General features: G+C 42.0%; 1 protein-coding gene across 3 annotated transcripts in view; it reads right to left on the bottom strand.

Moving 5' to 3' along the window:
- Nucleotides 1–27,046, bottom strand: part of FRMPD2 (FERM and PDZ domain containing 2) — an 878,187-nt gene that overhangs the window by 194,130 nt on the left and 657,011 nt on the right. For all 3 annotated transcript variants that reach the window (XM_069611181.1, XM_069611182.1, XM_069611183.1), the window contains one exon: nt 23,548–23,836. In XM_069611181.1, the coding sequence (XP_069467282.1) occupies nt 23,548–23,836 (289 nt within the window). The remainder of the gene's footprint in view (nt 1–23,547; nt 23,837–27,046) is intronic.

Here is a 27,046-nt window from a genome sequence, read left to right as displayed (position 1 = left end):
GACGACCTTCAGTTTTCAAGGAGGCCAGAGCCAACAACAGTACAAGAGCCTGGGGCAACGGGACAGGAACCCGACACATGTACAGAGTTAAAGAGATACAAACATTGTACATGAGGGCTGGGGAAGCTGTCAACAATACAATAATCAAGGAGAATCAAACAGGTACATGCCCTATGTAAAAAGGAGTGAAAGAAATTGTTGTGCTTTATAGCAAGGCTGTGAAAGTCGACAAAGAGTTAAGGCGGGTGAAACAGATACGAACAATGTATATAAAGGCTGGGAAAGTGGCCTACAGAACAGAAACTTGAAAACCCAAGAGGGCAAACGCCCTATGGTTATTAGTTGGACTGAGAACCAATATACCTACCAAAGAGCCACAGGACTTCTCTGAGTCCCAGTGCCACAAAGGTGGGATACAGAGAATTGTTGGATTTTGGACTTTTGAGGAGCACTCTTATTTTTGTTTTAAAAGGCAGGGAACCTCCCTCATAGATATAGGGTCAGTTAGGCCTTTTTTTCTATCAAAACCGTTGAACATGGCATTAACTCATCCGACTCCTTCTTCTGGTTCTCCACACATCGCAGAATAGGAGTCAGCAGGTTGCGAATACACTTCAAACTGTAGTATCGCATATAACATTGAATATATCCTTATTTTCTGAAAAGGTGTTTGTTATGATGTTATTTAACTTGCATGTAAATAAACCTGCTGGGCATGCTATGGGGAGAACATAGAAGGCTAAATGTATCTGATGTAGCATAGTTTCTTTTAGAACATTATGTGTTGTCTAGCTCCATAGAATGTTAGTGTTTAACTTTATGTTCATAACTGTTTGGGTGACCGCCTGGTGAGAGGTTGTGCTGGGGGTCTGAGCTTTGTTATCTGGATTAAACCTTTGTTTTACACACTTGCCCTCGTGTGTGACTATCCTTCATTGACGACAAGGATAGCAGACCCCCGGCACTGCAAATGTGGATTAGCAACCCACACCCATTGGCAGCAACCATCTCACTGCCGCTCTGCCATCCGGCGTTCGCAGCGGCCTACGAGGGAGTAAAGACCCAGTTTCTCAAATACAGAGGAACGTACAGGGGTCGGCATTTCGTTGTTTTCGGCCACACCGCCCTAATACAAGGTATCGCATTGGACGATGTGAGAATAGGTAGAAGTCTATGACCATAACTCAGGATTACAGAATCTGACGTTCCCGTAATACTGTGCACAGTGAGTAAGAAATATTCAGGCAAAGTTTAATTAAAAAAAATAAACTCGGTACCTTTTCAAGTCGAGACGCACGCACATACTCGCGTCTCCATTCTATAGCAGTGTCGCACGCGTGTGCATGAGCAAGAAGTACTTCGTTGATACATGAAAGGAAATTCGTAACGCTTGCGAAAGACACACGCGAGCATCAACCGTTGCCTGACCTCTTAAGGACAAAAGAGGTGTGCGCAGGGGCGTTAACTGCAACGCATCAAGAAGAGCCTGGCCTCCGAAAGATTGTACGCGTTATAATGTGAAAGTTACAACACACCACGGAAAACAAGAATAAAGAGTAAACAAAAAAACTGTGAGAAACAGTTTCAAATGGCAAAAAGGAGAAGTGAGAGAGATCAAAGAAACAAACAATAAAAAGGGGCCACTTCATATGACATGCTCACCGTGTTGTAGCGGCAATAGAATTGCATAAAGGAACCCAGTGAACCACATAGACATTTGTATCCAGGGCACACCTGAAACATGTACAGATAACTACAGTAACATGGCAATGACAGGTTTACCAGGACCTCCAATATTCATAGCATTTCCAGGAAACCCTAAAGTGAAATGGCCTCAGTGAAAGAAAGGGTTTCAACATTATATTAGGGCGGCATGCAGTAATTCCTACTCCATGGACAAAAAGGTGGCTTTTTTTTAGAAATCTTTGAACCCAAAACAAGTACAATTCTTGAGCAATATAATTTTGGAGTGAGGAATCAAGAATCTGGGGAGACAGTTGAGGAATTTGTGACTGCCTTGGGACATCTAGCATTATCGTGCAAATTTAAAAAGTCCTTTGATGAACGGATTAGGGAATTTATGATAAATTGTAATACCAACAAAATTCCGGAAGAGTTGTGGCTAAGGGACAAACCGTCATTGGAGGAGGTATTGTCCATAGCGAAAAGAGTGGAACACTCCATGGCCTGTGTGGCCAAGATAACAAGGAAAGATGATAATGAAAGCAAAATGGAAGTGCTAAACGTTGGCGAGTCGAGCTAGAGGAGGAAGGCGAAAGAAAAGCCAGGTGGAAAAGAAAAGGGTGATATCAAGAGGAACACTTGGAAAAATGAGAGAAATGTTGTAAAAGAACATTTATGTTTTAGGTGTGCCAGTAGCACACATTTCACAGCATCTCTTGCTTGTCCAGGAAGGAGGGCAATATGTAATAAATGTAAAAGAAGGGGTAATTTTGCCAATTAATGTGGAAACTACCAATCCTATCAGAGAAAAGTGATAGTGGTGAATGACGATGAGGGTACCGGGTTCCCAGAAGAGGAAGAGTGTACCAATGTGTAAAATATCACTGTAAACGTGATACATGATGATGACGAGACAGAGTGTGAGCATCCATATGTCTTGGTGAAATTGAATGGTAGGAGTGTGAGAATGATGGCCGATTCAGGGTCAAAGATTTAATTTGATATTTAGAAAGGTATTTGAGGCACAGATGGTTGTATGTGTTATTGACTTGATTAAGCCAGATATAAATCCAGGGGGATATAACCAGGACTGGATTGAATTACTTGGATATTTTGTGGCAGACTTTGAATTCAAGGGAAGATGTGAAAAAGGCAAAGTGTATATCACTAAAAAGGGGATGACATTGTTTGGCTGGAGAGACCAAAAGAAACTGGTGGTGAGGTTGGATCCCAATCTTAATGATCAGGTGTTGCAAGTGAATGATTTGCGTTGTGTTGACGATAAGTATGAGAGAGTGTTAAGGAAATGTATACGAAAATTGAAAGGGATGCAACAACAGATTATATTAAGAAAAGGTAGTGTGCCTGTGAGAGTGAAATTGAGGACTGTTCCATTTACTTTAAGGGAAGAAGTAAAAAAGGAATTGGAAAAATGACTGAGTATGGGTGTGATCGAAAGAGCTGGTGGTGTGGAGTTGATATCACCTCTAGGATTGTGAAGAAACAATCAGGTGATCTAAGATTATGTGTGGATTTGAGAGAAGTAAATCAAACAATTGTTGTGGATAGGCATCCACTTCCCAATATGAGTTTAATGCTATCAATGGTGAGACATGGTAAGGTCTTTTCAAAACTAGATATGGCATCTGCGTACCATCAGGTAGAACTTGAGGAAAAATGCAGAAAATTAACAGCCTTTATTACGTATGAGGGTGTGTTTCAATATCGGAGAATGCCATTTGGGCTTGTGTCTGCATCGTCTGTTTTTCAGAAGATTATGGATAAATTGTTCGGAAATATGTGTGGTGTATTCTATTTTCAAGACATCATTCTAGTATCGGGTGAGAGTGAGCAAATTCATGATGAAAGGCTTAGCAATGTCTTGAACATTTTGGGTGAAAGAGGGATCACGTTAAGAAGAGAAAATTGTGTAATCCGGTTAAACAAAGTAGAATACCTGGGACATGAAATATCGGCTCAAGGAATAAAACCTAAAAGTTCTATGGTGAGTGAGATCAAGAATGCAAAGGAACCAAAGAATAAGGGAGAGTTGCATTCCTTTCTTGGTATGCTCCAATTTTATCAAAAAATTGTACAAAATTATGCAGAGAGGGTAACTGAGATGAGAAGGCTTCTAAGGAAGGGAGAAGAATTTATTTGGAGTGAGTCATGTCAGGAGGAATTTAAAATGATCAAGGAGGAGATAGATCTAGCGGCACCTTTGAAAAAATTTGACACAAGTAGGTGGAGCATACTTACCGTTGATGCTAGTTATATTGGTTTGGGAGCCATATTATCGCAAGTGAAAGACCACGAGGAAGAAGAGATCATAGCACATACCTCCAGAGAATTGAGATGTGCTGAATTAAGGTACTCGGCTCTGGAGAAGGAAGCCCTAGGTTGCTTTTGGGCTGTGGAAAAGTTCAAGTGTTTTGTTTGGGGTACATATTCTGTTATTAAGACTGACCATAAGCCGTTGAAGGCGATTTTTGAAAACAAGGGTCTAGATAAAATTTCTAGGAAAGTTGCGGGATGGGTTACCAGAATACAGTGCCATAGTTTTGAAGTGTGTGTGGTACCGGGAAAAGATAACGTATTTGTGGATTGTCTATCTAGGTTAACAAAGATTGAAGATAGAGTGATCCAAGATGAAAATATGGAGTTGATCTGTGCCATGGGTGGGGTGTAGAGCAATTACTCTACTCCAGAAAGCCCTTGCCACTCTACCTTACCTCTCCATAACGTTAACATTAAGATTGACTGTGCCCTAATAGCGTCACTGTGTTAGAATTGAACTTAGAAAGTGTGCCCTAATAGCGTCACTATGTTAGAATTGAACTTAGAAAGTGTGCCCTAATAGCGTAACTGTAGAAGGTATTCCAACATCATTTAGTGTGCCCTAATAGCGTCACTGTGTTAAAGTTGAACTTAGAAAGTGTGCCCTAATAGCGTCACTGTGTTAGAATTGAACTTATAAAGTGTGCCCTAATAGCGTCACTCTGTTAGAGTTGAACTTAGAAAGTGTGCCCTAATAGCGTAACTGTAGAAGGTATTCCAACATCATTGAGTGTGCCCTAATACCACCAATGTATTAAAGTTCAACTTAGAAAGTGTGCCCTAATAGCATCACTGTGTAATATTTACAGTTAGAAAGTGTGCCCTAATAGCATCACTATGTTAGAATTGACCTTACAAAGTGTGCCCTAATAGCGTCACTGTAGAAGGTAATCCAACATCATTGAGTGTGCCCTAATAGCGTCACTGTATTAAAGGCGAACTTAGAAAGTGTGCCCTAATAGCGTCACTGTGTTAGAATTGAACTTAGAAAGTGTGCCCTAATACCATCACTGTGTAAAGTTTGAACTTAGAAGGTGTGCCCTAATAGCGTCACTATGTTAGAGTTGAACTTAGAGAGTGTGCCATAATAGCGTAACTGTAGAAGGTAATCCAACATCATTGAGTGTGCCCTAATAGCATTACTGTGTTAAAGTTGAACTTAGAAAGTATGCCTTAATAGTGTCACTGTGTTAGAGTTGAACTTAGAAATTGTGCCCTAATAGCATCACTGTAGAAGGTAATCCAACATCATTGAGTGTGCCCTAATAGCGTCACTGTGTTAAAGTTGAACTTAGAAAGTGTGCCCTAATAGCGTCACTATGTTAGAATTGACTTTAGAAAGTGTGCCCTAATAGCGTCACTGTGTTAGAATTGAACTTAGAAAGTGTGCCCTAATAGCGTAACTGTAGAAGGTAATCCAACATCATTGAGTGTGCCCTAATAGCGCCACTGTGGTAAAGTTGAACTTAGAAAGTGTGCCCTAATAGCGTAACTGTAGAAGGTAAGCCAACATCATTGAGTGTGACCTAATAGCGTCACTGTGTTAAAGTTGAACTTAGAAAGTGTGCCCTAGTAGCGTCACTATGTTATAATTGAACTTAGAAAGTGTGCCCTAATAGCGTAACTGTAGAAGGTAATCCAACATCATTGAGTGTGCCCTAATAGCGTCACTGTGGTAAAGTTGAACTTAGAAAGTGTGCCCTAATAGCATCACAGTGTTAAAGTTGAACTTAGAAAGTGTTCCCTAATAGCGTAACTGTGGAAGGTAATCCAACATCATTGAGTGTGACCTAATAGCGTCACTGTGTTAAAGTTTAACTTAGAAAGTGTGCCCTAATAGCGTCACTATGTTAGAATTGAACTTAGAAAGTGTGCCCTAATAGCGTAACTGTAGAAGGTAATCCAACATCATTGAGTGTGCCCTAATAGCGTCACTGTGTTAAAGTTGAACTTAGAAAGTGTGCCCTAATAGCGTCACTATGTTAGAATTGAACTTAGAAAGTGTGCCCTAATAGCGTAACTGTAGAAGGTAATCCAACATCATTGAGTGTGCCCTGATAGGGTCACTGTGTTAAAGTTGAACTTAGAAAGTGCGCCCTAATAGCATCAGTGTGCTAAAGTTGAACTTAGAAAATGTGCCCTAATGGCATCAGTGTGTTAAAGTTGAACTTAGAAAGTGTGCCCTATTAGCGTCACTGTGTTAGAGTTGAACTTAGAAAGTGTGCCCTAATAGCGTCACTGTAGAAGGTAATCCAACATCATTGTGTGTGCCCTAATAGCGTTGCTGTGTTAAAGTTGAACTTAGAAAGTGTGCCCTAATAGCGTCACTGTGGAAGGTAATCCAACATCATTGAGTGTGCCCTAATAGCGTCACTGTGTTAAAGTCGAACTTAGAAAGTGCGCCCTAATAGCATCACTGTGTTAAAGTTGAACTTAGAAGGTGTGCCCCTAATAGCGCAACTATAGAAGGTATTCCAACATCACTGAGTGTGCCTTAATAGCGTCACTATGTTAGAGTTGAACTTAGAAAGTGTGCACTAATAGCGTCACTGTGTTAAAAGTTGAATTTTGAAGGTATTCCCAACATCATTGAGTGTACCTGTCGTATACACTTTACTGATTACCAGAATATCACACTACTATGCTTACTCTCTCCTATACACCACCAATCAACTAGAACACAGCAGTACTATGCCACATTTGGTAAAGCTGTTCTCATACTAACACGACTCATCATCCTAATAAAACACTGCTAGCTAGCACATACCGGCTAGATTAGGCGTCTCCTCAGGCCTAACGCAGCCAGAACTCAGTCTGGATGTCCACCCCCCAGACTGAACACATTCAACTGATCTCCTCAGCACCACACTTACCGCTAAGAAGCAGCTATCATGCAACAACCACACCAGCTGCACGCATACCTGGTGCGCCCACGCACTTTACGACTCTCTTTCTCTCTCAACTGACTTGAACTGCAGTTCCCAAGGCGCTCAACCTACCAGCGCCTTGAGATCTGTCAGGTTCCATAGTAAATAGGTGGTAATTAAAGAATTATTATCCTTATGTTCTTTGTTTATTTCATTGTTAGGTTTAAAAAATAAATATAGTCCTTTCACTGTTAAAATGGTTGGGCCTTAACTTCCATATTCAGAGTACTGCAGATACCCCAAGCCAAGATGGAGGGCAGAGGCAGGAGTTCTGATTGGGTGGCAGGTTGACAATGGTGTGACTCCCAACATTCTAAACTGCCTTTCATTAGTTTAGTTTCCTGAGCTGGTCATGTTTCTGTTTATCTCCTATGTTTTGGGCCTTGGAAAACTCTTAAGAAAAATATCTTCAACACTAAAAGAAAAAGAAACAATTCATTCAAGTTACATCTACTCAAAAGAAATTAATTTTCCCTGTGGAAGAAAATGCTGAGAGGTCTTCTAAAGCAAAAAATAAGCTAAGTACCTTTTATGTAATTGCCAAAGTTAGCCTTATCTTCTGTTATTTTCTCCTCTGAAGTGCAAGGATTAAAAGACGTCGTGTTGTGAAGCCAGTGTTTTTACATGGCAAACTCATTCATCAGAGATTAAGTCATGAAAACATGATATTTAAAGGCTATTAAAGTTAATGACTGCACAGGCAACCTTGTTTTTTAAAAGCAGCACCAAGAAGGATATTTATTTTTGAGCCAAGGTATTTTTAACAAAGAGGAAAATATATAAGACTTGTTTACCATATTATATGAGGAATCTTCCAAATGCATCTCATTACATGCAAAGACGTTTTTGAGGAATAACTTTACTTTAAAACTGCACTCAACATTAAATGGTATTTCCTTTGGTTGTTGAACTATTTCCATAAAGAGAGGTAAATGAAATGGAATGAACTGATTAAGGAAATAGTATCATTTTAAGGAAAACAAAAGATTATTTCTGTGTTTTCAACTATTTTTTCAAGTGTGCTTCATTCAAAAGACTCATCTTCTTGAGACATTCTGGAGTTTGTGTTCACAGTTTTATTGACATTGTTTGGAAACACATTTTCTTTTCTTCAAGTTCATTTATTTCCACAGGGAACCTCCATCAGTTTAGTCACTTGTAATGACATTCAGTTCATTGGTTTTCAGCAGCACAGTTATGAAACATGACCACCAAAGTTTGCTTTTAGGGTAAAAGAGTTGGAGTTATTTCAAAACTAAAAAAAATATATAGAAATAATTATCATCCTCTGGGCTTTTTGCAGAGGGTATTCAGGTAGGATTGTTGATATTCATAAAATAATAGTTGTTTAGTTTTGTAATATTATTTAATGCTTAACAATTTTCATTCATGCAGAGACCGGATGAAGATGGAAGATCCAGTGTCTGATTTGTTATTTTATCCACTTTTCCCCCTTCCCCCCAGGGGTGTCTAGTACTCAGCTGTTCAGTTTAGTTGTGAGCTAGACATCTTAGTGGGATCGTGGGACTCAGCAGCTCCTGCGTTGGATGTGGATATTACCAGCCTGACAGAATGAAAGGCCCAAGTAGTTAACTTCGCCTGAGCTGCTGAGACCACTTCCCAGAATAATTATTGAAGCCTTGGGGGATATGATTAAGGAGTTGAGGGAAGAATTAAGGGTTTCTATAAATGAGAATGTCCTTTTAAATAAAAAGATTGAGTTAAATATTAAGGTAACACATATTCAGGAAATGTCAGAAGAAAGGTTGGTAGGTAGGAGAGAAGAACAGATTTTGGAACCTCCAGTTCTGGAAAGGGAAGGTTCTAGACAGAGAGGAGATTCTGGGTTAGGAGCAATTGGAGGTTTAAAGTCTTTAATTTTACCGGTGCCTCTGGCACCACCTGAACGTTTTTCTGGTGAGGCTAAAAGATTTCAAACATTTTTCACTCAATGTGAATTACATTTTTTAAGTAGGCCGGAAGTGTTTTCTTCTGATATGTCAAAGATAACATTTATGATATCTTATCTTTCAGGGGAGGCTGCTAGTTGGGCAGGAGTGTTGGTTAAACAAAAAGATTTAGCTTTGTATGATTTTAAATTATTTAAGGAGGAGTTCAGTAAGTTATTTGATAAACGTCAGGAATCCTTACAAGTTGATGGTGAACTGCTTGAGTTAAAACAGGGGAATCGAGAGTTAGTAAGTTCTATTACCCAATTTAAGACTCTAGTTGTTGAAAGTAACTGGCCAGAAGAGAAGAGAGCATCCCTTTTTTACAGAGGTTTAAGGGATGAATTGAAAGACGCCTTGTCTGGGGTGGTAAATAGACCAACTTCTTGTGACGCCTTGATGGATTTAGTTGTACAGTTAGATTTTCGCCTCTATGAAAGAAGATTAGAGCGTAGGAGGGGAGACAATAAACAAGAGAATAAATCTAATCCTAGATTTGATAGACCTAGGCTGGAGTTTGTAAATAGAGATTTTATGTCAAAAAATTCAGAAAGTTCAGGAAGAATTAGAGGACCTCTTTCTAAGGAGGAAAGAGATAGGCGAAGAAATAATAATCTCTGTCTTTATTGCGGAAGGAGTGGACATTTTCTTGGGAACTGCCCTTACACTCCAAAGAAAGTACAAAATCCTGACGGCAAGAATCATCAAGTAGCCAATACTCTTCAGGCGGCAGTTCCTCACATAACAATTAATGTATCCTTGATTTTTGAAAAGAAATTGGTGGGTAGTGGTCCTGTGATTATTGATTCAGGAGCAACTGGGAATTTTATGGATTGGGGAGTAGCAAAGAGTTTAGGTATTCCCTTAGTGAAGAAGGTTTTATCTGAGCAGGTTAGTTCAGTGGATGGATCAGAATTAACTTCAGGACCAATCACACATGAAACTTCTCCCTTACTAATGATTATGGCAGGGAACCATGGAGAGGAGTTGATTTTTGAGATTATCGATGCTCCACAATTGAAGATTATTTTAGGCATGCCCTGGCTTACACATCATAATCCTTTGATTGATTGGGGCAGAAGGGTGATTGAATTAAATTCCAATTTTTGTAAGGAACATTGTTTTGAAGGTAAATCCCTTGAAGATACTCAGATTGATGATGTTAAGGGTGCAAGGTTCTTAGGAGAGGTTGGAGCTCTTTTTCACGCTCATACTATTGGAGCTGTTATGGGAGAGTTACCTGATTGCTACAAAGAATTCAGTGATGTCTTTAATGAGGTAGTGGCAGGTGGTCTTCCTCCTCATAGACCATTTGATTGTAAGATAGAACTTGAACCAGGAGCCACTTTACCTTGTAGCAGGGTTTATGCACTTACTGAAAAGGAAAACGATTACCTTAAGGAGTATTTAACTGAAAATTTAGCAAAGGGTTTCATTAGACATTCCAAGTCCCCGGTGGCATCTCCTTTATTTTTTGTGCCTAAAAAAGAGGGAACATTGAGGACTTGTATTGATTATAGAGCTCTAAATAAGGTAACCATCAAAAACAGATATCCACTTCCTTTAATTTCAGTTATGTTAGATCAGATACAAGGAGCTGAAATATTTTCTAAATTGGATTTGAGAGGTGCTTATCATCTTGTTAGAGTAAAAGAGGGAGATGAATGGAAGACAGCTTTCAAGACTAAGTATGGATTATTTGAATATTTAGTGATGCCTTTCGGATTATGTAATGCCCCAGCTTCATTTCAGTTTTTTATTAATGAAGTTCTACGTGAGTTTCTGGACATTTTTGTTGTAGTCTACATCGATGATATTTTGATTTATTCACAAGATTTGAAACAACATCAAAGTCATGTAAAATTGGTCCTACAAAAATTGAGAGAAAACCATTTATTTGCAAAATTGGAAAAAAGCCAATTTCAAACTTCTTCAGTTGAATTCCTTGGTTTTGTGATTACTCCTGGTGGGTTGGAGATGGATTTAAAGAAGATTAAGGCTGTCAAAGACTGGCCATCTCCGACTAAAGTTAAGGAGGTGCAGAGTTTTTTGGGCTTTGCCAATTTTTATAGGAGATTTATCGAAGGATTCTCTCAAATCATTACTCCTATTACTAAACTTCTTAAGAAAGGAGTAAAATTCATTTGGAGTGAAGAAGCTGAAGAGGCTTTTCAGGTTTTGAAAGATCGTTTCATTACAGGACCTGTGCTTTTACATCCTGATCCTTCTAAGCCTTTTTTTGTTGAGGCAGACGCCTCCATTCTAGCTATGGGAGCGGTTTTATCTCAAAGGCATGAAAACACTGGACAATTGCATCCAGTTGCTTATTTTTCCAAAAAATTTTCTTCAGCTGAAATCAATTATACCATCATGGATCGTGAGCTTTTAGCGATCAAGGCAGCCTTTGAGGAATGGCGCCATTATTTAAATGGAGCTAGACACACTGTGACAGTTTTGACTGATCACCGAAATCTTTTATTTTTAAAATCAGCTAAAACTTTAACACCCAGACAATTAAGATGGTCATTATTCTTTTCAGATTATGATTTTGTAATTACTTTTAAACCTGGAAGTCAAAATGGAAAGGCAGATGCTTTGTCTCGTCAGTTTCCTGGTAGTGAACAATTGAAGGAGATTGATCAACAACCTGTGATTTCCTCTGAACATTTTATTGTGGCGGGAGTTTTTGATGAAGGAAGTTTTTCTAAAGAAATTCAAGACTGTATGACTTCTGAACAAATGGATGAATGGGTGAGACAGGACCCAGTGAGAAAAATTAAAAATGGTTTACCATATTTCGACACTAGATTATATCTTCCTTCAGGGAAGCTCCGTGAAAATATTTTGATTGATTGTCATGAATCAAAACTCTCAGGTCATCCAGGGTTTAGAAAAACTTTAGAGTTGGTCAGGAGGGAATTTAGGTGGGATACAATGAGAAGTGACATTTTAAACTTTGTTAAGACTTGTGAGACTTGTATTAGAGCCAAGTCACATGTGGGTAAACCAATGGGTTTATTAGAACCTCTTCCAATTCCGCCACATCCGTGGCATACTATTTCTATGGATTTTATAGTTGATCTCCCTAAGGATCAGGGTTGTTCTACAATTTTGGTTGTTGTTGATTTACTTACTAAAGAAAGTCATTTTATTCCAATTAAAGGGGAAGTTACTGCAGAAAGTTTGGCACAGCATTTTTCTCAAGGCATTGTTCGGCTGCATGGTTTACCTAGTCAGGTGATTTCCGATAGAGGTTCTCAGTTTATTTCAAAATTTTGGAGGGCCTTTTGTAGAAGTCTTGGTGTGGAAGTTAAATTAACATCTGGATATCATCCCGAGACTAATGTTCAAGTGGAACGTGTTAATCAAGAGTTGGAAAAGTACTTAAGATGTTACTTGCAAGCAGGAGACAGTTGGGTAGATCTAATTTGGATAGCAGAATTTGCATATAATAATTCTATGAAGGATTCTACTTCTATGTCACCTTTTTTCTGTAGTCGTGGTTTCCATCCTCATTTCCTTAGAGAACAGATAGAGAAAGACATTGGTAGTCCAGCAGTTGAGATTAGATTACAGACTATGAAGGAAAATTTGGTACGAGCAGTCAAGGCACTTCAATTGAGTAAGGCTAGTTATAAGAGATTTGCTGATGTTAAACGCAAGCCTGGGCCAGAATTTTGTGTTGGGAATAAAGTCTGGTTGTCTACCAAGAATTTGAAAATCAAGGGTCGAACTAAATTTAGTCCAAGATTTATAGGTCCTTTTGAGATTGAGATTGTGATAAATCCAGTTGCAGTTAGATTGAAATTTCCTGAAATTTAAAAGTACATCCAACATTTCACATTAGTCAGTTAAAACCATTTGTTGATGGAACTAGATTAGGAGTTCCTCCTAGTCCAGTTTTAGTGGAGAATCAATCTGAAGAATTTGAGGTCAGAGCAATTTTGGACTCTAGAAGAAGTTGTGGAAAACTTCAGTATTTAATAGACTGGAAAGGTTTTGGGCCTGAGGAACGCTCTTGGGAATTTGCTAGTGATGTCCATGCTCCAATTTTTGTCGCCAAATTTCATAGGAAGTATCCTTTCAAGCCTGGTCCGGGAGGGAGGGCTTGGAGAGGGGGTACTGTCAGGTTCCATAGTAAATAGGTGGTAATTAAAGAATTATTATCCTTATGTTCTTTGTTTATTTCATTGTTAGGTTTAAAAACTAAATATAGTCCTTTCACTGTTAAAATGGTTGGGCCTTAACTTCCATATTCAGAGTACTGCAGATACCCCAAGCCAAGATGGAGGGCAGAGGCAGGAGTTCTGATTGGGTGGCAGGTTGACAATGGTGTGACTCCCAATATTCTAAACTAAACTGCCTTTCATTAGTTTAGTTTCCTGAGCTGGTCATGTTTCTGTTTATCTCCTATGTTTTGGGCCTTGGAAAACTCTTAAGAAAAATATCTTCAACACTAAAAGAAAAATAAACAATTCATTCAAGTTACATCTACTCTAAAGAAATTAATTTTCCCTGTGGAAGAAAATGCTGAGAGGTCTTCTAAAGCAAAAAATAAGCTAAGTACTTTTTATGTAATTAATCTAAATGAACTGCCAAAGTTAGCCTTATCTTCTGTTATTTTCTCCTCTGAAGTGCAAGGATTAAAAGACGTCGTGTTGTGAAGCCAGTGTTTTTACATGGCAAACTCATTCATCAGAGATTAAGTCATGAAAACATGATATTTAAAGGCTATTAAAGTTAATGACTGCACAGGCAACCTTGTTTTTTAAAAGCAGCACCAAGAAGGATATTTATTTTTGAGCCAAGGTATTTTTAACAAAGAGGAAAATATATAAGACTTGTTTACCATATTATATGAGGAATCTTCCAAATGCATCTCATTACATGCAAAGACGTTTTTGAGGAATAACTTTACTTTAAAACTGCACTCAACATTAAATGGTATTTCCTTTGGTTGTTGAACTATTTCCATAAAGAGAGGTAAATGTAATGGAATGAACTGATTAAGGAAATAGTATCATTTTAAGGAAAACGAAAGATTATTTCTGTGTTTTCAACTATTTTTTCAAGTGTGCTTCATTCAAAAGACTCATCTTCTTGAGACATTCTGGAGTTTGTGTTCACAGTTTTATTGACATTGTTTGGAAACACATTTTCTTTTCTTCAAGTTAATTTATTTCCACAAGGAACCTCCATCAGTTTAGTCACTTGTAATGACATTCAGTTCATTGGTTTTCAGCAGCACAGTTATGAAACATGACCAAGAAAGTTTGCTTTTAGGGTAAAAGAGTTGGAGTTATTTCAAAACTAAAAAAAATATATAGAAATAATTATCATCCTCTGGGCTTTTTGCAGAGGGTATTCAGGTAGGATTGTTGATATTCATAAAATAATAGTTGTTTAGTTTTGTAATATTATTTAATGCTTAACAATTTTCATTCATGCAGAGACCGGATGAAGATAGAAGATCCAGTGTCTGATTTGTTATTTTATCCACTTTTCCCCCTTCCCCCAGGGGTGTCTAGTACTCAGCTGTTCAGTTTAGTTGTGAGCTAGACATCTTAGTGGGATCGTGGGACTCAGCAGCTCCTGCGTTGGATGTGGATATTACCAGCCTGACAAGATCATACCAATGGTACATAAGGCGCTATACAAATGCAAAATAACATAACATAACATAACACAAGAGATGATATAGTAAGCAAGGAAGAGTGGATAAGGTCTGTAGGAGCTCATGATATATTGACTAAGGTGAAATCATATGTTGAACGTTTTTGGACGAGGAAAAATGAGTTATCTTAGAAAGAGAAACCATTTTGGCAGCTTCGGGAGGAACTAAGTGTTGAGGATGGCATTATATTTCGGTGGGAGAAGGCAGTAGTTCCCGAGGGTATCAGGACAAAGATGATTGACATAGCTCACAAAGGCCACATAGGGGTTAGTAAAACTAAAGCTGTTCTGAGGGCTGATTATTGGTGGCCTGGATTGGACAGAGAGGTTGAAAGGAGGTTAAACGATTGTACTGGTTGTTTTGAAAGTGGCAAGGGTCTTATGGCGAAAAGACAGCCTATCATGCGTAAAGATGTGCCGAAAAAAGTATGGGAAGAGGTTGCCTTGGACATTTTAGGACCCGTAGAGATGTGTTATGGGCAAGGTATGTTTATTTTGGTGATGGTTGACATTTATTCTAGATGGGCCAAGTACAAATTGTGAGAGATATAAGTGGTGAGAGAATAGTGGAATTCTTGTGAGAAGTATTTCACAGAGAACGGTTCCCAAAATTCATTTTGATAGATAATGCTCTCCAGTTTACAGGAGGGAGTTTTCAAGAGTTTTTAAAAAGTTTCGGAATTACACATAAAAGAACGGCGTTATATCACCCTGAGGGGAATGGTTTGGTCAAAAGAGTGAATAGATATGTGATGGAGGGAGTACGGTTGGCGAGCGTTTGTGGTATGAGTCGGAGAACGGCGGTTGAGGAAAGAATGTGAGATCTACGAATGGCACCTCATTCTGCCACCGGAATATCTCCATTTGAATTGATGAAGGGATGAAAGGGGTATACGATATTATGTCCTCTATGGTTGGATAGGTCCGGAGAGTCAGATTGTGAAGTAGCAAAATTGCAAAAGACGCTACAGAGAAAGAAGCAATTGTATGTTATGAGGGAAAATGTGAGGAGAGGAAATAAGGAGCTCAGAGTGGAGTGGGGAGATTTTGTGAGAATTAGGAAGGCTGTGATCAAGAGGAAGGGAGATTCTTTATATTCTGATCCTGTGCGGGTGGTTGCAGTTCTCAAGGGAGCTGTGAGAGTGAGTGGAGGGCAGGTTTGGATTACAAACTGAATAGCAGTTGTGAGAAGGTCTGGTGTGTAATAAGAGAGGGAGATAGGTTATGATTTTATTTAACTTGCATGTAAATAAACCTGCTGGGCATGCTATGGGGAGAACATAGAATGCTAAATGTATCTGATGCAACATAGTTCCTTTTAGAACATTATGTGTTGCCTAGCTCCATAGAATGCTAGTGTTAACTATATGTTCTTAACTGTTTGGGTGACCGCCTGGTGAGAGGTTGTGCTGGGGGTCTGATCTTTGTTATCTGGATTAAACCTTTGCTTTACACACTTGCCCTTGTGTGTGACTATCCTTCAGTGTTCATTAGCGAGGGACTAGATATGCCGGATTCAGGAGCTACAGGTAATTTTTGGATTGGAGGTTGGCGAAGGCTTTAGACATTTCAGTCAGACCAAAGGAACCAATTAGTAGGTAAGGGCAGTGGATGGTGCACAGTTGTCTTCAGGGCCAATTACTCATGAAACAGTTCCTCTGGGGTTAAAGATGGGAAGAGAACATTGGAAAGAGATAGTTTTCAAGCTAATTGACGCTCCTCAGTTGAAGATAATTTTAGGTATGCCATGGTTATCTCAGCATAATCTAAAAACAAATTTGGAAAAAAGGACTGTGGCATTCAGTTCAACATTCTGCATACAAAACTGTTTAGGGGATTTAACTCAAGCAGATATCAAGTACTCTGAAGGAATTGGAGTTAGCCTTCCACCTGGGATTGGAGAGTGTCATTCGTTTGAGCCGCTATTTGTGATCTGCCGAGTTGTCACTTGGAATTCAAAGACATTTTTGATAGGAAAGAAGTGGGAGAGTTACCTCTACACAGATCCTACAATTGCAAAATAGAATTAGAACCTAAAGCTGCTATTCCATGTAGTAGAATTTATATGGGAGACAGACACCCAAGGCCAGGGACATTACCCTCGACTATCCTGGAACTGTGGCCTACCATCGTCCTTGAGAAATAGGGCCAATCCTGACTCTTCCCACTCAACCAATGGGAAGAGTCGGTACTAAATAATTATTAGGCAGTTCGCTGCCGGCTTATTGACAGGCTGGCCACTGAAGCAGAAGCTAAGCCTGCATCCGCATGAATATAGGTAAGAGGATGTATGGGGCTCACTCGAGCCAACATGACCACTCGTAATGATAGAGTTACTTTCTCACCTTAATCACAGGCCGTCTTTAAAAAATATACCAGTATACAACTGGTTGAAATTGTATGCGTTCAATAGACGGGGCGGGCCCCAAATAGGCACCGAGTTAGACTGAGTAAGTTATTTAAATGTGCGAAACCATCCTGTTCACGGGACGTAACCATTAGACTGCACCACGGCCATTGCGCCAATTCACGGGCGACGGGCCATGAGAATCAATAATAAGAAAGTAATACTAAAAATTATTTCTGCAACCGCGCTAACCAGACTGCACGGAACAATCCGGCTCCTGGTTGCACTAAGCGCGCCCGGGCGCCCTGACTTATACTTTCCCTTATTTGGGTATGGGCAACAAGCTCAGTTATAATTGTAGTTTACCAAACTGTTTTCTCTGCATTTACTCCTTGATGTTCATATGCAGCCTTAATAAACCTTGCGTCCATTCACATAGCTTCCCACACCCGGGCACGGACACATCATGACAATTACTACGAGTCCTTATCATTCTTGCACAACTGCACTATACCGAACACTATTGCTAGTATTCCACACTTAAACGCGATCGCACTTAATACTTATGATAGGGAATTACTGACATATAGCAAGGCACACAATGAACCAATCAGGTTAGGCTACTGGCACATGTAACTTCCAGACACAGCACGCACTCTGCGACGACTGATACTCGGGGACATGATTCTTATGTCATGGATTGATAGCACTCCTTATTAACTTTAACCTCAATTGGATACGGGACAACAGCACTTAAGTAGATACACTTTTAATGGCTGCTGTTCTTCTAATATCCTGTACACCCCACTTGGTTAAGGACTCACGCTTCAGATTAGCGCATTTCTATTCAATACACGGACCAGTGCATGCGCCTCTGACCGTCATTTCACCTCACACTCTCGAGGGCCAATCTTAATGCATACAGAATCTACAGGTATGATTCTTCTGAGACTGAACATCAATGTTACACCTACAGAAGCACTATCCAGTACCCCGAATTGCCAAGTATTACAGCTACCCCAGACCAGTGTTCATGAAAATTATCCTAGCCGGTAATCCATCACTATCGCTTCAAACCAGTATTTCAGGGATTACATTAAACCCACATCCAACTGATTTTCTCTTCTTCCTCCCCCCCTTTTGTTCTCCCTTCCTTCCTTGCTGTTTGCTTTTCCTTCTGCCATGTGACCTATACCCACATGAATTGTAATAAACGACATGCACTAAACTTCAATTAATGTCTTGTCTTACAATGTATATATTGCGCTTACTCACCAATATCAATTCCACACCTAGGTCACCAAACTCACCACATAACACCTTACTATCATATCACGATGGACACACATGTGGTGTAATGTTATACAACACTCTTGTTGAACTTAACTTCTGTTCCAAATGTTTGAACTGTTGACCATGATTGACAAATCATACCCTTGATAAAGACCCCCAAGTGGTGGAAACACGTGTCAGCACCTCAGTAACATTAAAAAACAATGGCACAATGCAAGATACAAGTTGTCATGACTTTTTCAAATGGAAACATGACAAGCGTAATCCAAGTTTTCTGTAATATGTGAATCTTGTGTACAGCGCCATTTCCGTAAGAATCCCAACCCCTCTGCAATGTCTCGTCACAGGCTTCAAGCTCGGCCCCAGTGGGTTCTTACAACGGGCTGCAAGTACACAATCAACCTCAAAGAAGTAAACTCCAGCGTGGTAGCCATACCTTCCTGGTACTTACAATACCCCTCTCTTGGATCACCTCCGACCATCCTGGAATTCGGGCTGGCCTGCGTTACAGCTTTTCTCTCTGGGAAAGGATGGGGACACTGCCGGGGCTCCCTGGAACCACTGCTAGGCTGTGGACGGTCAACCCACATGGGAGACAGCCACCCAAGGCCAGGGATATCACTCCGACCATCCAGGAGCTTTGGCTGGGATTTCCCTCCGGGAAGGGATGGGGACCCTGCCAGGGCTCCGTGGGACTGCCGTTGGGCTTGGGGGATGGTAGACTGCGAAAATATCAGGTAGGAGATGGGTTGCCTTAACACAAAAAGGTCCTTTATTCAGGATGTGGAAATGCTTTTGTGAGAACTTAATAGTTATGAAAATCAAAGAAAGGTTTGTAGCGAGGGTAGTGAGGGTCAGGTGTACGGATGCCATCTGCTCCTCAATATGCGCAGTGGAATCCCTCTTGGTCCTCTCTCCAGTTGTCGGCGTCTCTCTCAGTCTGTGTACCGCAGAGAAAGAAAAAGTCTTAGCGCTTCCTAGATGCCGCGTAGTGAATGGTGTTCCTGCCATCCCCCTCAAACCCCCACGGGAAGTACCAGTGTCCAGGCTGCAATACCCCGTCCCAACGCGGCTCCGACCCGCTGTGACCTCAGGTTACTACGGATTTGTGGACTGCTGCAACCGTGACATGGGTGTATGCGTGGGGCCAGTGGCACTCCTCCTTCATGCGTGAGTACGGGCCAGTTATCTCACAGTAGTGTTTCGTGGATCTTGGTTTTCGGGGTTGGCCAGAAAAATGGGAGGTGGGACCTTGCGGGCAATGATGCACTCTGGGACTTGTAGGGCGGGCTGGAACCGGGGACAAGTGGAGGCAACCTCACACAGACCCCCCTGGGAAATGAATGCCCAAGGCCGGGGACATCACCCCTAACCATCCTGGAGTTCTGGCTTAGCTGCGTTACAGCTTTTCCCTCCGGGGAGGGATTGGCACACTGCCGGGGCTTCCTAGTGGGGAAAAGCTGTAACACACACTGCCAGGACACACTGCCAGGGCTTCCTGGTGGGGAAAAGCTGTAACGCAGCCCAGCCAGAACTCTAACACGGTTAAGGGTGATGTCCTTGACCTTGGGAATTCGTTTCCCATGTGGGTCTACCGTCCCCAAGCACATCAGCAGTCCCATGGAGCCCCAGCAGTGTCCTCATCCCTTCCCAAAGGGAAATTCTGTACGGCAACCCAGCCAGAGCTGGTTGGGGGTCATGTCCCTGGCCTTGGGCCACTGTCTCCCATGTGGGTTGAACGTCCCCAAGCCCAGCGGAGGTTCCAGGAAGGCCTGGCAGGGTCCCTGTCCTTTCCCGGAGTGAGAAGCTGTAAAGCTGGACAGCCAGAGCTTGAGGATGGTCGGGTCCCTTTTGGGCCTGTCTTCCATGTGGGTTAACTGTCCCCAAGCCCAGCCTGGAACTCTGCCTGGGCTGCATTACAGGTTTTGACCCCAGGGAGGGATGGGACCCTGCCGGGGCTCCCAGGGACCACAGCTGGAATTGGGGATAGTCAACCCACATGGAAAACAGGTGCCCAAGGCCAGGCACATCACACCCGACCATCCTGGACCTCTGGCTGGTCTGTGCTATAGCTGGGCACCCTGCCAGGGCTCACTGGGACCGCCGCTGGATTGGGGATGGCCGCCTTACATGAAGCACCAAAGTCTGAGTACATCACCCCCAACCATCTTGGTGTTCTGGCTGGCCTGTGTTCCAGCATTTCCCTCTGGGATGGGGTGGGCACCTTGCCAGGGCTCACTGGGACTGCCGCAGGACTTGGGAATGGTTGTCTAACATGGGAGACAGGCGCCAAAGGCCGAGTACATCACCCCCGACCATCTTGGTGTTATGGCTGCCCTGCATTATAAGTTTTCCCACCGAGGTGGGGTGGGCACCCTGCCGGTGCCGACTGGGACTGCCGCTGGGCTTGGGGATGGACGCCCAACATGGCAGACAGGCGCCAAAGGCTTAGGACATCACCCCGACCACCCAGGAGCTCTTGCTGGCCTGGGTTACAGGTTTACCCTGCCGGGGCTCACTGGGACCACCGCTGTACTTGGGGTTGGTCGCCCAACATGGGAGACAGGCGCCAAAGGCCAGGAACTTGTTAATTTGCATAATGTAAGTAACTTTGGGTCTCACCCTAAGTTACTAGGGGAATTCAAACGTGGACCCCTTGCTTACTATTCTTAGAGAGGCACAGCTCCTCCCTACTGATGAGGTCCAACCATACTGAAACACATATCTGGGGTTGCTGTTGGTACTCTTGTTCAGAGGAGAATTGCCTAGCATTTCGGTGCTGGACTGCCCCAGGACAGGGCAAACACTGATATGTTTGGGATATTTCTCCTCTGTGAAAGATAGTGAGCTAAAGAATCTGGGTAAGGCTCTCGAAACCAGGACCAATGTCTGTCAGAGGGACTCCCAGGACCCCCGTTGTTAATTTGCATAATGTAAGTAACTTTGGGTCTCATCCTAAGTTACTAGGGGAATCCAGACGTGGACCCCTTGCTCACTATTCTTAGAGAGGCACAGTTCCACCCTACTGATGAGGTCCAACTAGACAAAAACACGTATCTGGGGTTGCTGTTGGTACTCTTGTTCAGAGGAGAATTGCCTAGCATTTTGGTGCTGGACTGCCCCAGGGCAGGACAAAGACTGATATGTTTGGGATATTTCTCCTCTGTGAAAGAGAGTGAGCTAAAGAATCTGGGTAAGGCTCTCGAAACCAGGACCAATGTCTGGCAGAGGGACTCCCAGAATCCCCCTTGTTCTTTTGCATAATGTAAGTATCTTTGGGTCTCATCCTAAGTCACTAGGGGAATCCAGACGTGGACCCCTTGCTCACTATTCTTAGAGAGGCACAGCTCCTCCCTACTGATGAGGTCAAACCAGACTGAAACACATATCTGGGGTTGCTGTTGGTACTCTTGTTCAGAGAAGAATTGCCTAGCATTTCGGTGCTAGACTGCCCCAGGACAGGGCAAACACTGATATGTTTGGAATATTTCTCCTCTGTTAAAGATAGTGAGCTAAAGAATCTGGGTAAGGCTCTCGAAACCAGGACCAATGTCTGGCAGAGGGACTCCAAGGACCCCCCTTGTTAATGTGCATAATGTAAGTAACTTTGGGTCTCATCCTAAGTTACTAGGGGAATCCAGACGTGGACCCCTTGCTCACTATTCTTAGAGAGGCACAGCTCCACCCTACTGATGAGGTCCAACTAGACAAAAACACATATCTGGGGTTGCTGTTGGTACTCTTGTTCAGAGGAGAATTGCCTAGCACTTTGGTGCTGGAATGCCCCAGGGCAGGACAAAGACTGATATGTTTGGGATTTGTCTCCTCTGTGAAAGAGAGTGAGCTAAAGAATCTGGGTAAGGCTCTCGAAACCAGGACCAATGTTTGGCAGAGGGACTCCCAGGACCCCCTTGTTAATTTGCATAATGTAAGTAACTTTGGGTCTCATCCTAAGTTACTTGGGGAATCCAGATGTGGACCCCTTGCTCACTATTCTAAGAGAGGCACAGCTCCACCCTATTGATGAGGTCCAACTAGACAAAAACACGTATCTGGGGTTGCTGTTGGTACTCTTGTTCAGAGGTCAGCAGCTTCTGCAGTTTTCTGGTGGCAACAATCCCTTAGTACAAATGTGACTTCTACTGGTTCTCTGACACACAGAGACCAAACTGAGTACAACACATATTGTGAATGTGATTCAAAAGGAGGGGCCTGGAAGGGGCTCTGATCAGGCAGTCATGCAAGTAGAGTTGCAAGTGAGCCCCTAAATCCTGAGGTGTGTTGCCACAACTATGAGGACCTACAGACAAGAGATTTGTTCTGCTAAAGTAACCTACCATTGTGCACCTCAGGAACCACTGATGTTCTTTTCTTGATGAGGATGTGGAAATAGGTGTCCTAAAGAATAAGAGACACCAACCTGTCCCCTTCTTGAAGAGACAACAAAGTTCCCAACAGGATGAAAGGGTGTGGAAATGACAAGTCCAGAATGGATGTTTGGCCCCTTTTCCTGGGCCAAAAAAGAACTAGAAATAAAATATTGTCCTCTTTGGTGTTCCAGGACATTCTTGATGGCATCTCCTGGGTCGATCCTATTCTAGTGACCCAAGATAGCCATGGAAAAACAGCTCAATGTTTAGTGGTCCCTTTCTTTTCCCCTCAGCGGCCATGTTTGAATGGGGCAATATTTATTTTATGCTCACTCTCAAACATATTTTTCTAAATGAAAAGACACGTGACTGACATCCTGTGGCTGACCACAGGAACAAATAGCAATATTCAGCAGCATGGTGGCTGGCACTAGGCGGTAACAGCATCATAAGCTGATTTTAAAGTCCCTCGCTTCCCTTGGGCTATCAAATTGGGTGACAGGCTAATACTGGCTGGTGCTTGCCAGGCATTATTGCTTAAATAGGAGGATGGGGAGTGAAGGGGGTCACATGAGCACAGACTGGTGATAGCATCATCAAGTCATAGTGTACAAACTCCAAAGAGAGGCTAGTGGGTGCTGGTTTTTATAAATTAAACTAGGCAGGATGCAGCAAGTCCAATGGAAGATGCTTAAGCAAGCTATGTTTTCAACTAGAATATCACTGTGTAGCACAAAATATTGGATAGAAAAATAAAAATGAACCGAGACCAGCAGGAACACTCATTTGTATAACCATGAGAGATTTAGAATTCAGAGCAGACAAGCATTGCTGCCATGGAACATGTGCTCTAGATCAACCACCAATTGGAAAGTTGCAGTCTTAGTACTAGTGTCCTCGTATTCCAATTACTTAAGTGATAAAAGAGGCCAATTTAGCAGTGCATGACATTGTTGCCCCATACACACCTCTCGAGGCTCCTCTTCCTCCACATCCTCTTCTTCCTCCACATCTTCCCACTCGCTGTCACTGTCACATGACTCCCTGGACATGTGAGTCTGGGGGTAAGGGATGAGAACACGAGGCTGAGGTGTGGGGATGATAGTTGAGGTGGATCTGGAACTGCCTGCTGCAGAGACAGGGCTCACAGACGCAGAACTGATAGTGAGGTACTCCTCATCCACAGGAGTTGGAGAGGGAATCTCTGGTGAGTAATATGTATCGGACACATCATAGACTCCAAGGATACCTGTGGGGCTGAGAGAAAGAAGAGTTAGTCACACAAAAATGTAATTTCCTGCAGGACCGGGAGAAAATGTTGCGAGATCACTAAATACCAACCACGTCACAACTGAGAAAAACAGGTAGGTGTTCAAAACACCACATGCTGCATGACGGAAACAAAAATGCAAGAAAGAATACATAACACACTGCACTACAGAGAAAAAAAGTAACACACCACAAACTCCAGGACGCGATGAAACAAGTGAAAGGATAAAACAAGAAACATACTTTGGCATCACACCAGATGGTAGAGGAGCCATTCCAAATGTCTCTTAACAACTGTGTTTTGGGACCAAAAAAACGAATTCCTTATCTTAATCCACGCCCCCATAGTTTCCAATGAGACCAAAATAGGGCATGTAAAAAAACACCTAAAGACCAGAACTGCTCAATTTGAAACAAAAAACACATGCTCCGTAAAGCACAAAAAGGGGCTAAAATGGTTCTCCCATATTAAATGGCATATCACTCCTGTACTGATTCCTGGCTGAATGTTGTCGGGATGTTTGGGGAGATTTGGCTGGATTGTAGATTTGTTAGGCCAGAAGGAGCTGGCAGTACTCATTCTGAGCAGGCAAAAGGGACCACTTTCCTACAGGAAGCCCCATGTCATCTTTCCCCACCACCAGACAGTGGTGGAGGGATATAAACAGAAGATAGAGAGGCCAACTAAGCACCAAAACCGTCTCCTGCTTTAGGTGAAAGTCTTTCTGTCTGCAGTGCTGAGAAGCCTTAAAAGGGAAGAGACTCATCTGGAAGTTAAAGGTGGTCTTGGTCTCATTGACCAACAAGCCCAGACAGATGAGTCTCCCAGTTGCAGCACTGAAAGGATTTGAGGGAGCATGACTTCCATTCGAAGGAAATTGATACCCAGATCACTGAGCCTTTTGTTCAACTCAAGAAGTTGTATTAAAAGTAAGACCAATTGTCTCTTGTACTACCAATTCTACAGTATTCAATTGCAGTAGCTTATGTGGCCTATTTAGACATCCCAGGACAACTGGATGAGCAGAAAGGAGTATGAACAGAGGAGCAGTTGGAAGTGGGAATTTAAAACCATACCTACTGTCTGGCGTATGTTACCTTTCCCTATAGTTCATGAAACCACAAAAGCACTGGAAAATTCTTAGTTATCTTATTGGTGGAAACATAGTACTGTTCTGACTTGGCCGATGCTTTGTGAATATGAACGTAGAATATTTGACTGTCACACCTCCATCCTTGCAATATGTGAGGGTATCATTCATTGAAGCCATTAATCGGCTTCTGCTGTCAAAAAATGTATAGGTCTCTCGGCGAACATACATAACTTCAATCTGGCTTTCATAGAAAACACTACAATGAGACTGCACTCAAGCATGTCTCCAACTTTCTGCCACTGTCGACCCCTCCTCTCTCCTCCTCAGTCTCGAGGCCCTTGTGTTTCACAAATCAGCTCTTGCATGGGTTGCCTTCTACCTGGAGTTTCACTCCTGTAAAATCTCTTGAAACTCACAAACCTCAGACCACACCCCTCTCCCTGTCTGCAGTCCTTTCCTTGGACCTCTGCTCTTCACACTATTTGCCTCTGTCCTATGAAGACTTATCTCATCCTTTGGATTTCACTATCACCTTTATTGCTGATGACACCCAAATATTTTTCTCCTTTCCCTTCTTCACCCCAGCCATCTCTGAACAGATAAAAAATGGTCTCACTTCAATTAGTCACTGGATGGCTCTCCGCTGACTCATGCTGAACTGTTCAAAAACAGAAGTATACTTTTTCCTGGCTTCCAATGCAAATGCAATCCGTCTACTCCCCTATCTCCTTCCCTCCTGACCTTCATGCTCCCTCACTCAAGGTTTGCAATCCTGGGGACCTTTTTGATAGTGACCTACAATTCATCACTTCCACTGCCTCTGCTGCTCCTATTAACATCCTTGGGATTCAGAAAATGTGTATTTTCTTACTAACCACCACATAAAATGTTAATCTTCACTTTCGGTAATTTCAAACTTGACTACTGTTAAAGCCTATTCCTTGGCCTTCTTATCTTCTCCTTCCTCCCTCTTGACAAAGTCCTCAACTTTACTGCCCGCAATCTCTAAAACCTACCCAGGTCCCCCCCCACGTCTACCTACTGACAACATGCTGGTTGTCTCTCCATGCAGAGCCCCTCTCTATTCAAGTTCCTTCTCCTTGTCTACAAAGCTATCAATGGTCTTGCTCCTCAGAACCTGTCTCCATGTAGTTTATTCACCATCTGCTTCCGTCCAATCCTCTTCTGCACACAACCTCACCTTCACATACCGTCCTTGTGCCGCATATTGCTTCTATTCTTTCCCCCGACTTGCCCAGCTCCACTGGAACACATAACAACCAAAGGCAGACGAACAGTGGTTATATTCAAAGCCCAGCTTAAACATCACTTCCTTGCTAAAGAGTGAGCTCGCTCTGCCTTCTCCCCATCCTCCCTACCTGACGCCACCACTGCCTCTAGTGACATTTACAATTGTAATTTTGTATATTTAAATAGTACTCCTCTTTAGTTTGAAGCACTTGCCCCCTTAGAGTGTTACCTTTGTAAATCACCTGTGTTCCTATGTATACATATTTGTTCTGTTTATTTTGTTTTGTCCTTTGTTACACCTTCATAAACTGGCTCACTAGTTCTGCTTATCTTTGTGCTATTGTGCAGGCACCCTTTGTGCAAATGCCTCCATCATCTGTAAATGTGTTAGTGTAAGTCATTTCAGTTTGAAATTCCCATCCCTGTTCTTCTCATAAATACAAATACAAACAGGTACCCCAAAAACCAACCCATCCAGCTGCCATAGCAGCATGGTAAAAGGGCAAATGTAAGTATAACAAGCATTGGTAATGACAACAGTTTTGGCTTCTGTGGAGGCATATTATAAGCATTTGTCAGGCACTGAAATAATGGTACTATCTGGCCATAAAATAGTGACAGCTGAAAAATTGGTTAATTGCCTGGGCATGTGATAGCAGCACCTGGCTAATGTCCATCTAATACATATGCACATGCCAACACTGTTGGGTTTTACCATGCTTGTATTTAACAGGATGCCAGTGTAAGGAATAGATACAAATCAAGTGTCTTAGGGTACACTAGGTTAAGGCATTGTATTACACCAGTAGTACATTTACAGGTTCAATTAAGGTCTGAGCAGACTGCTTAGGAA

The sequence above is a fragment of the Ambystoma mexicanum genome, chromosome 8, assembly GCF_040938575.1.
Source record: "Ambystoma mexicanum isolate Mex_15411 chromosome 8, UKY_AmexF1_1, whole genome shotgun sequence".
NCBI classification, from domain to species: domain Eukaryota; kingdom Metazoa; phylum Chordata; class Amphibia; order Caudata; family Ambystomatidae; genus Ambystoma; species Ambystoma mexicanum.
This window is presented reverse-complemented; position numbering and strand designations above follow the sequence as displayed.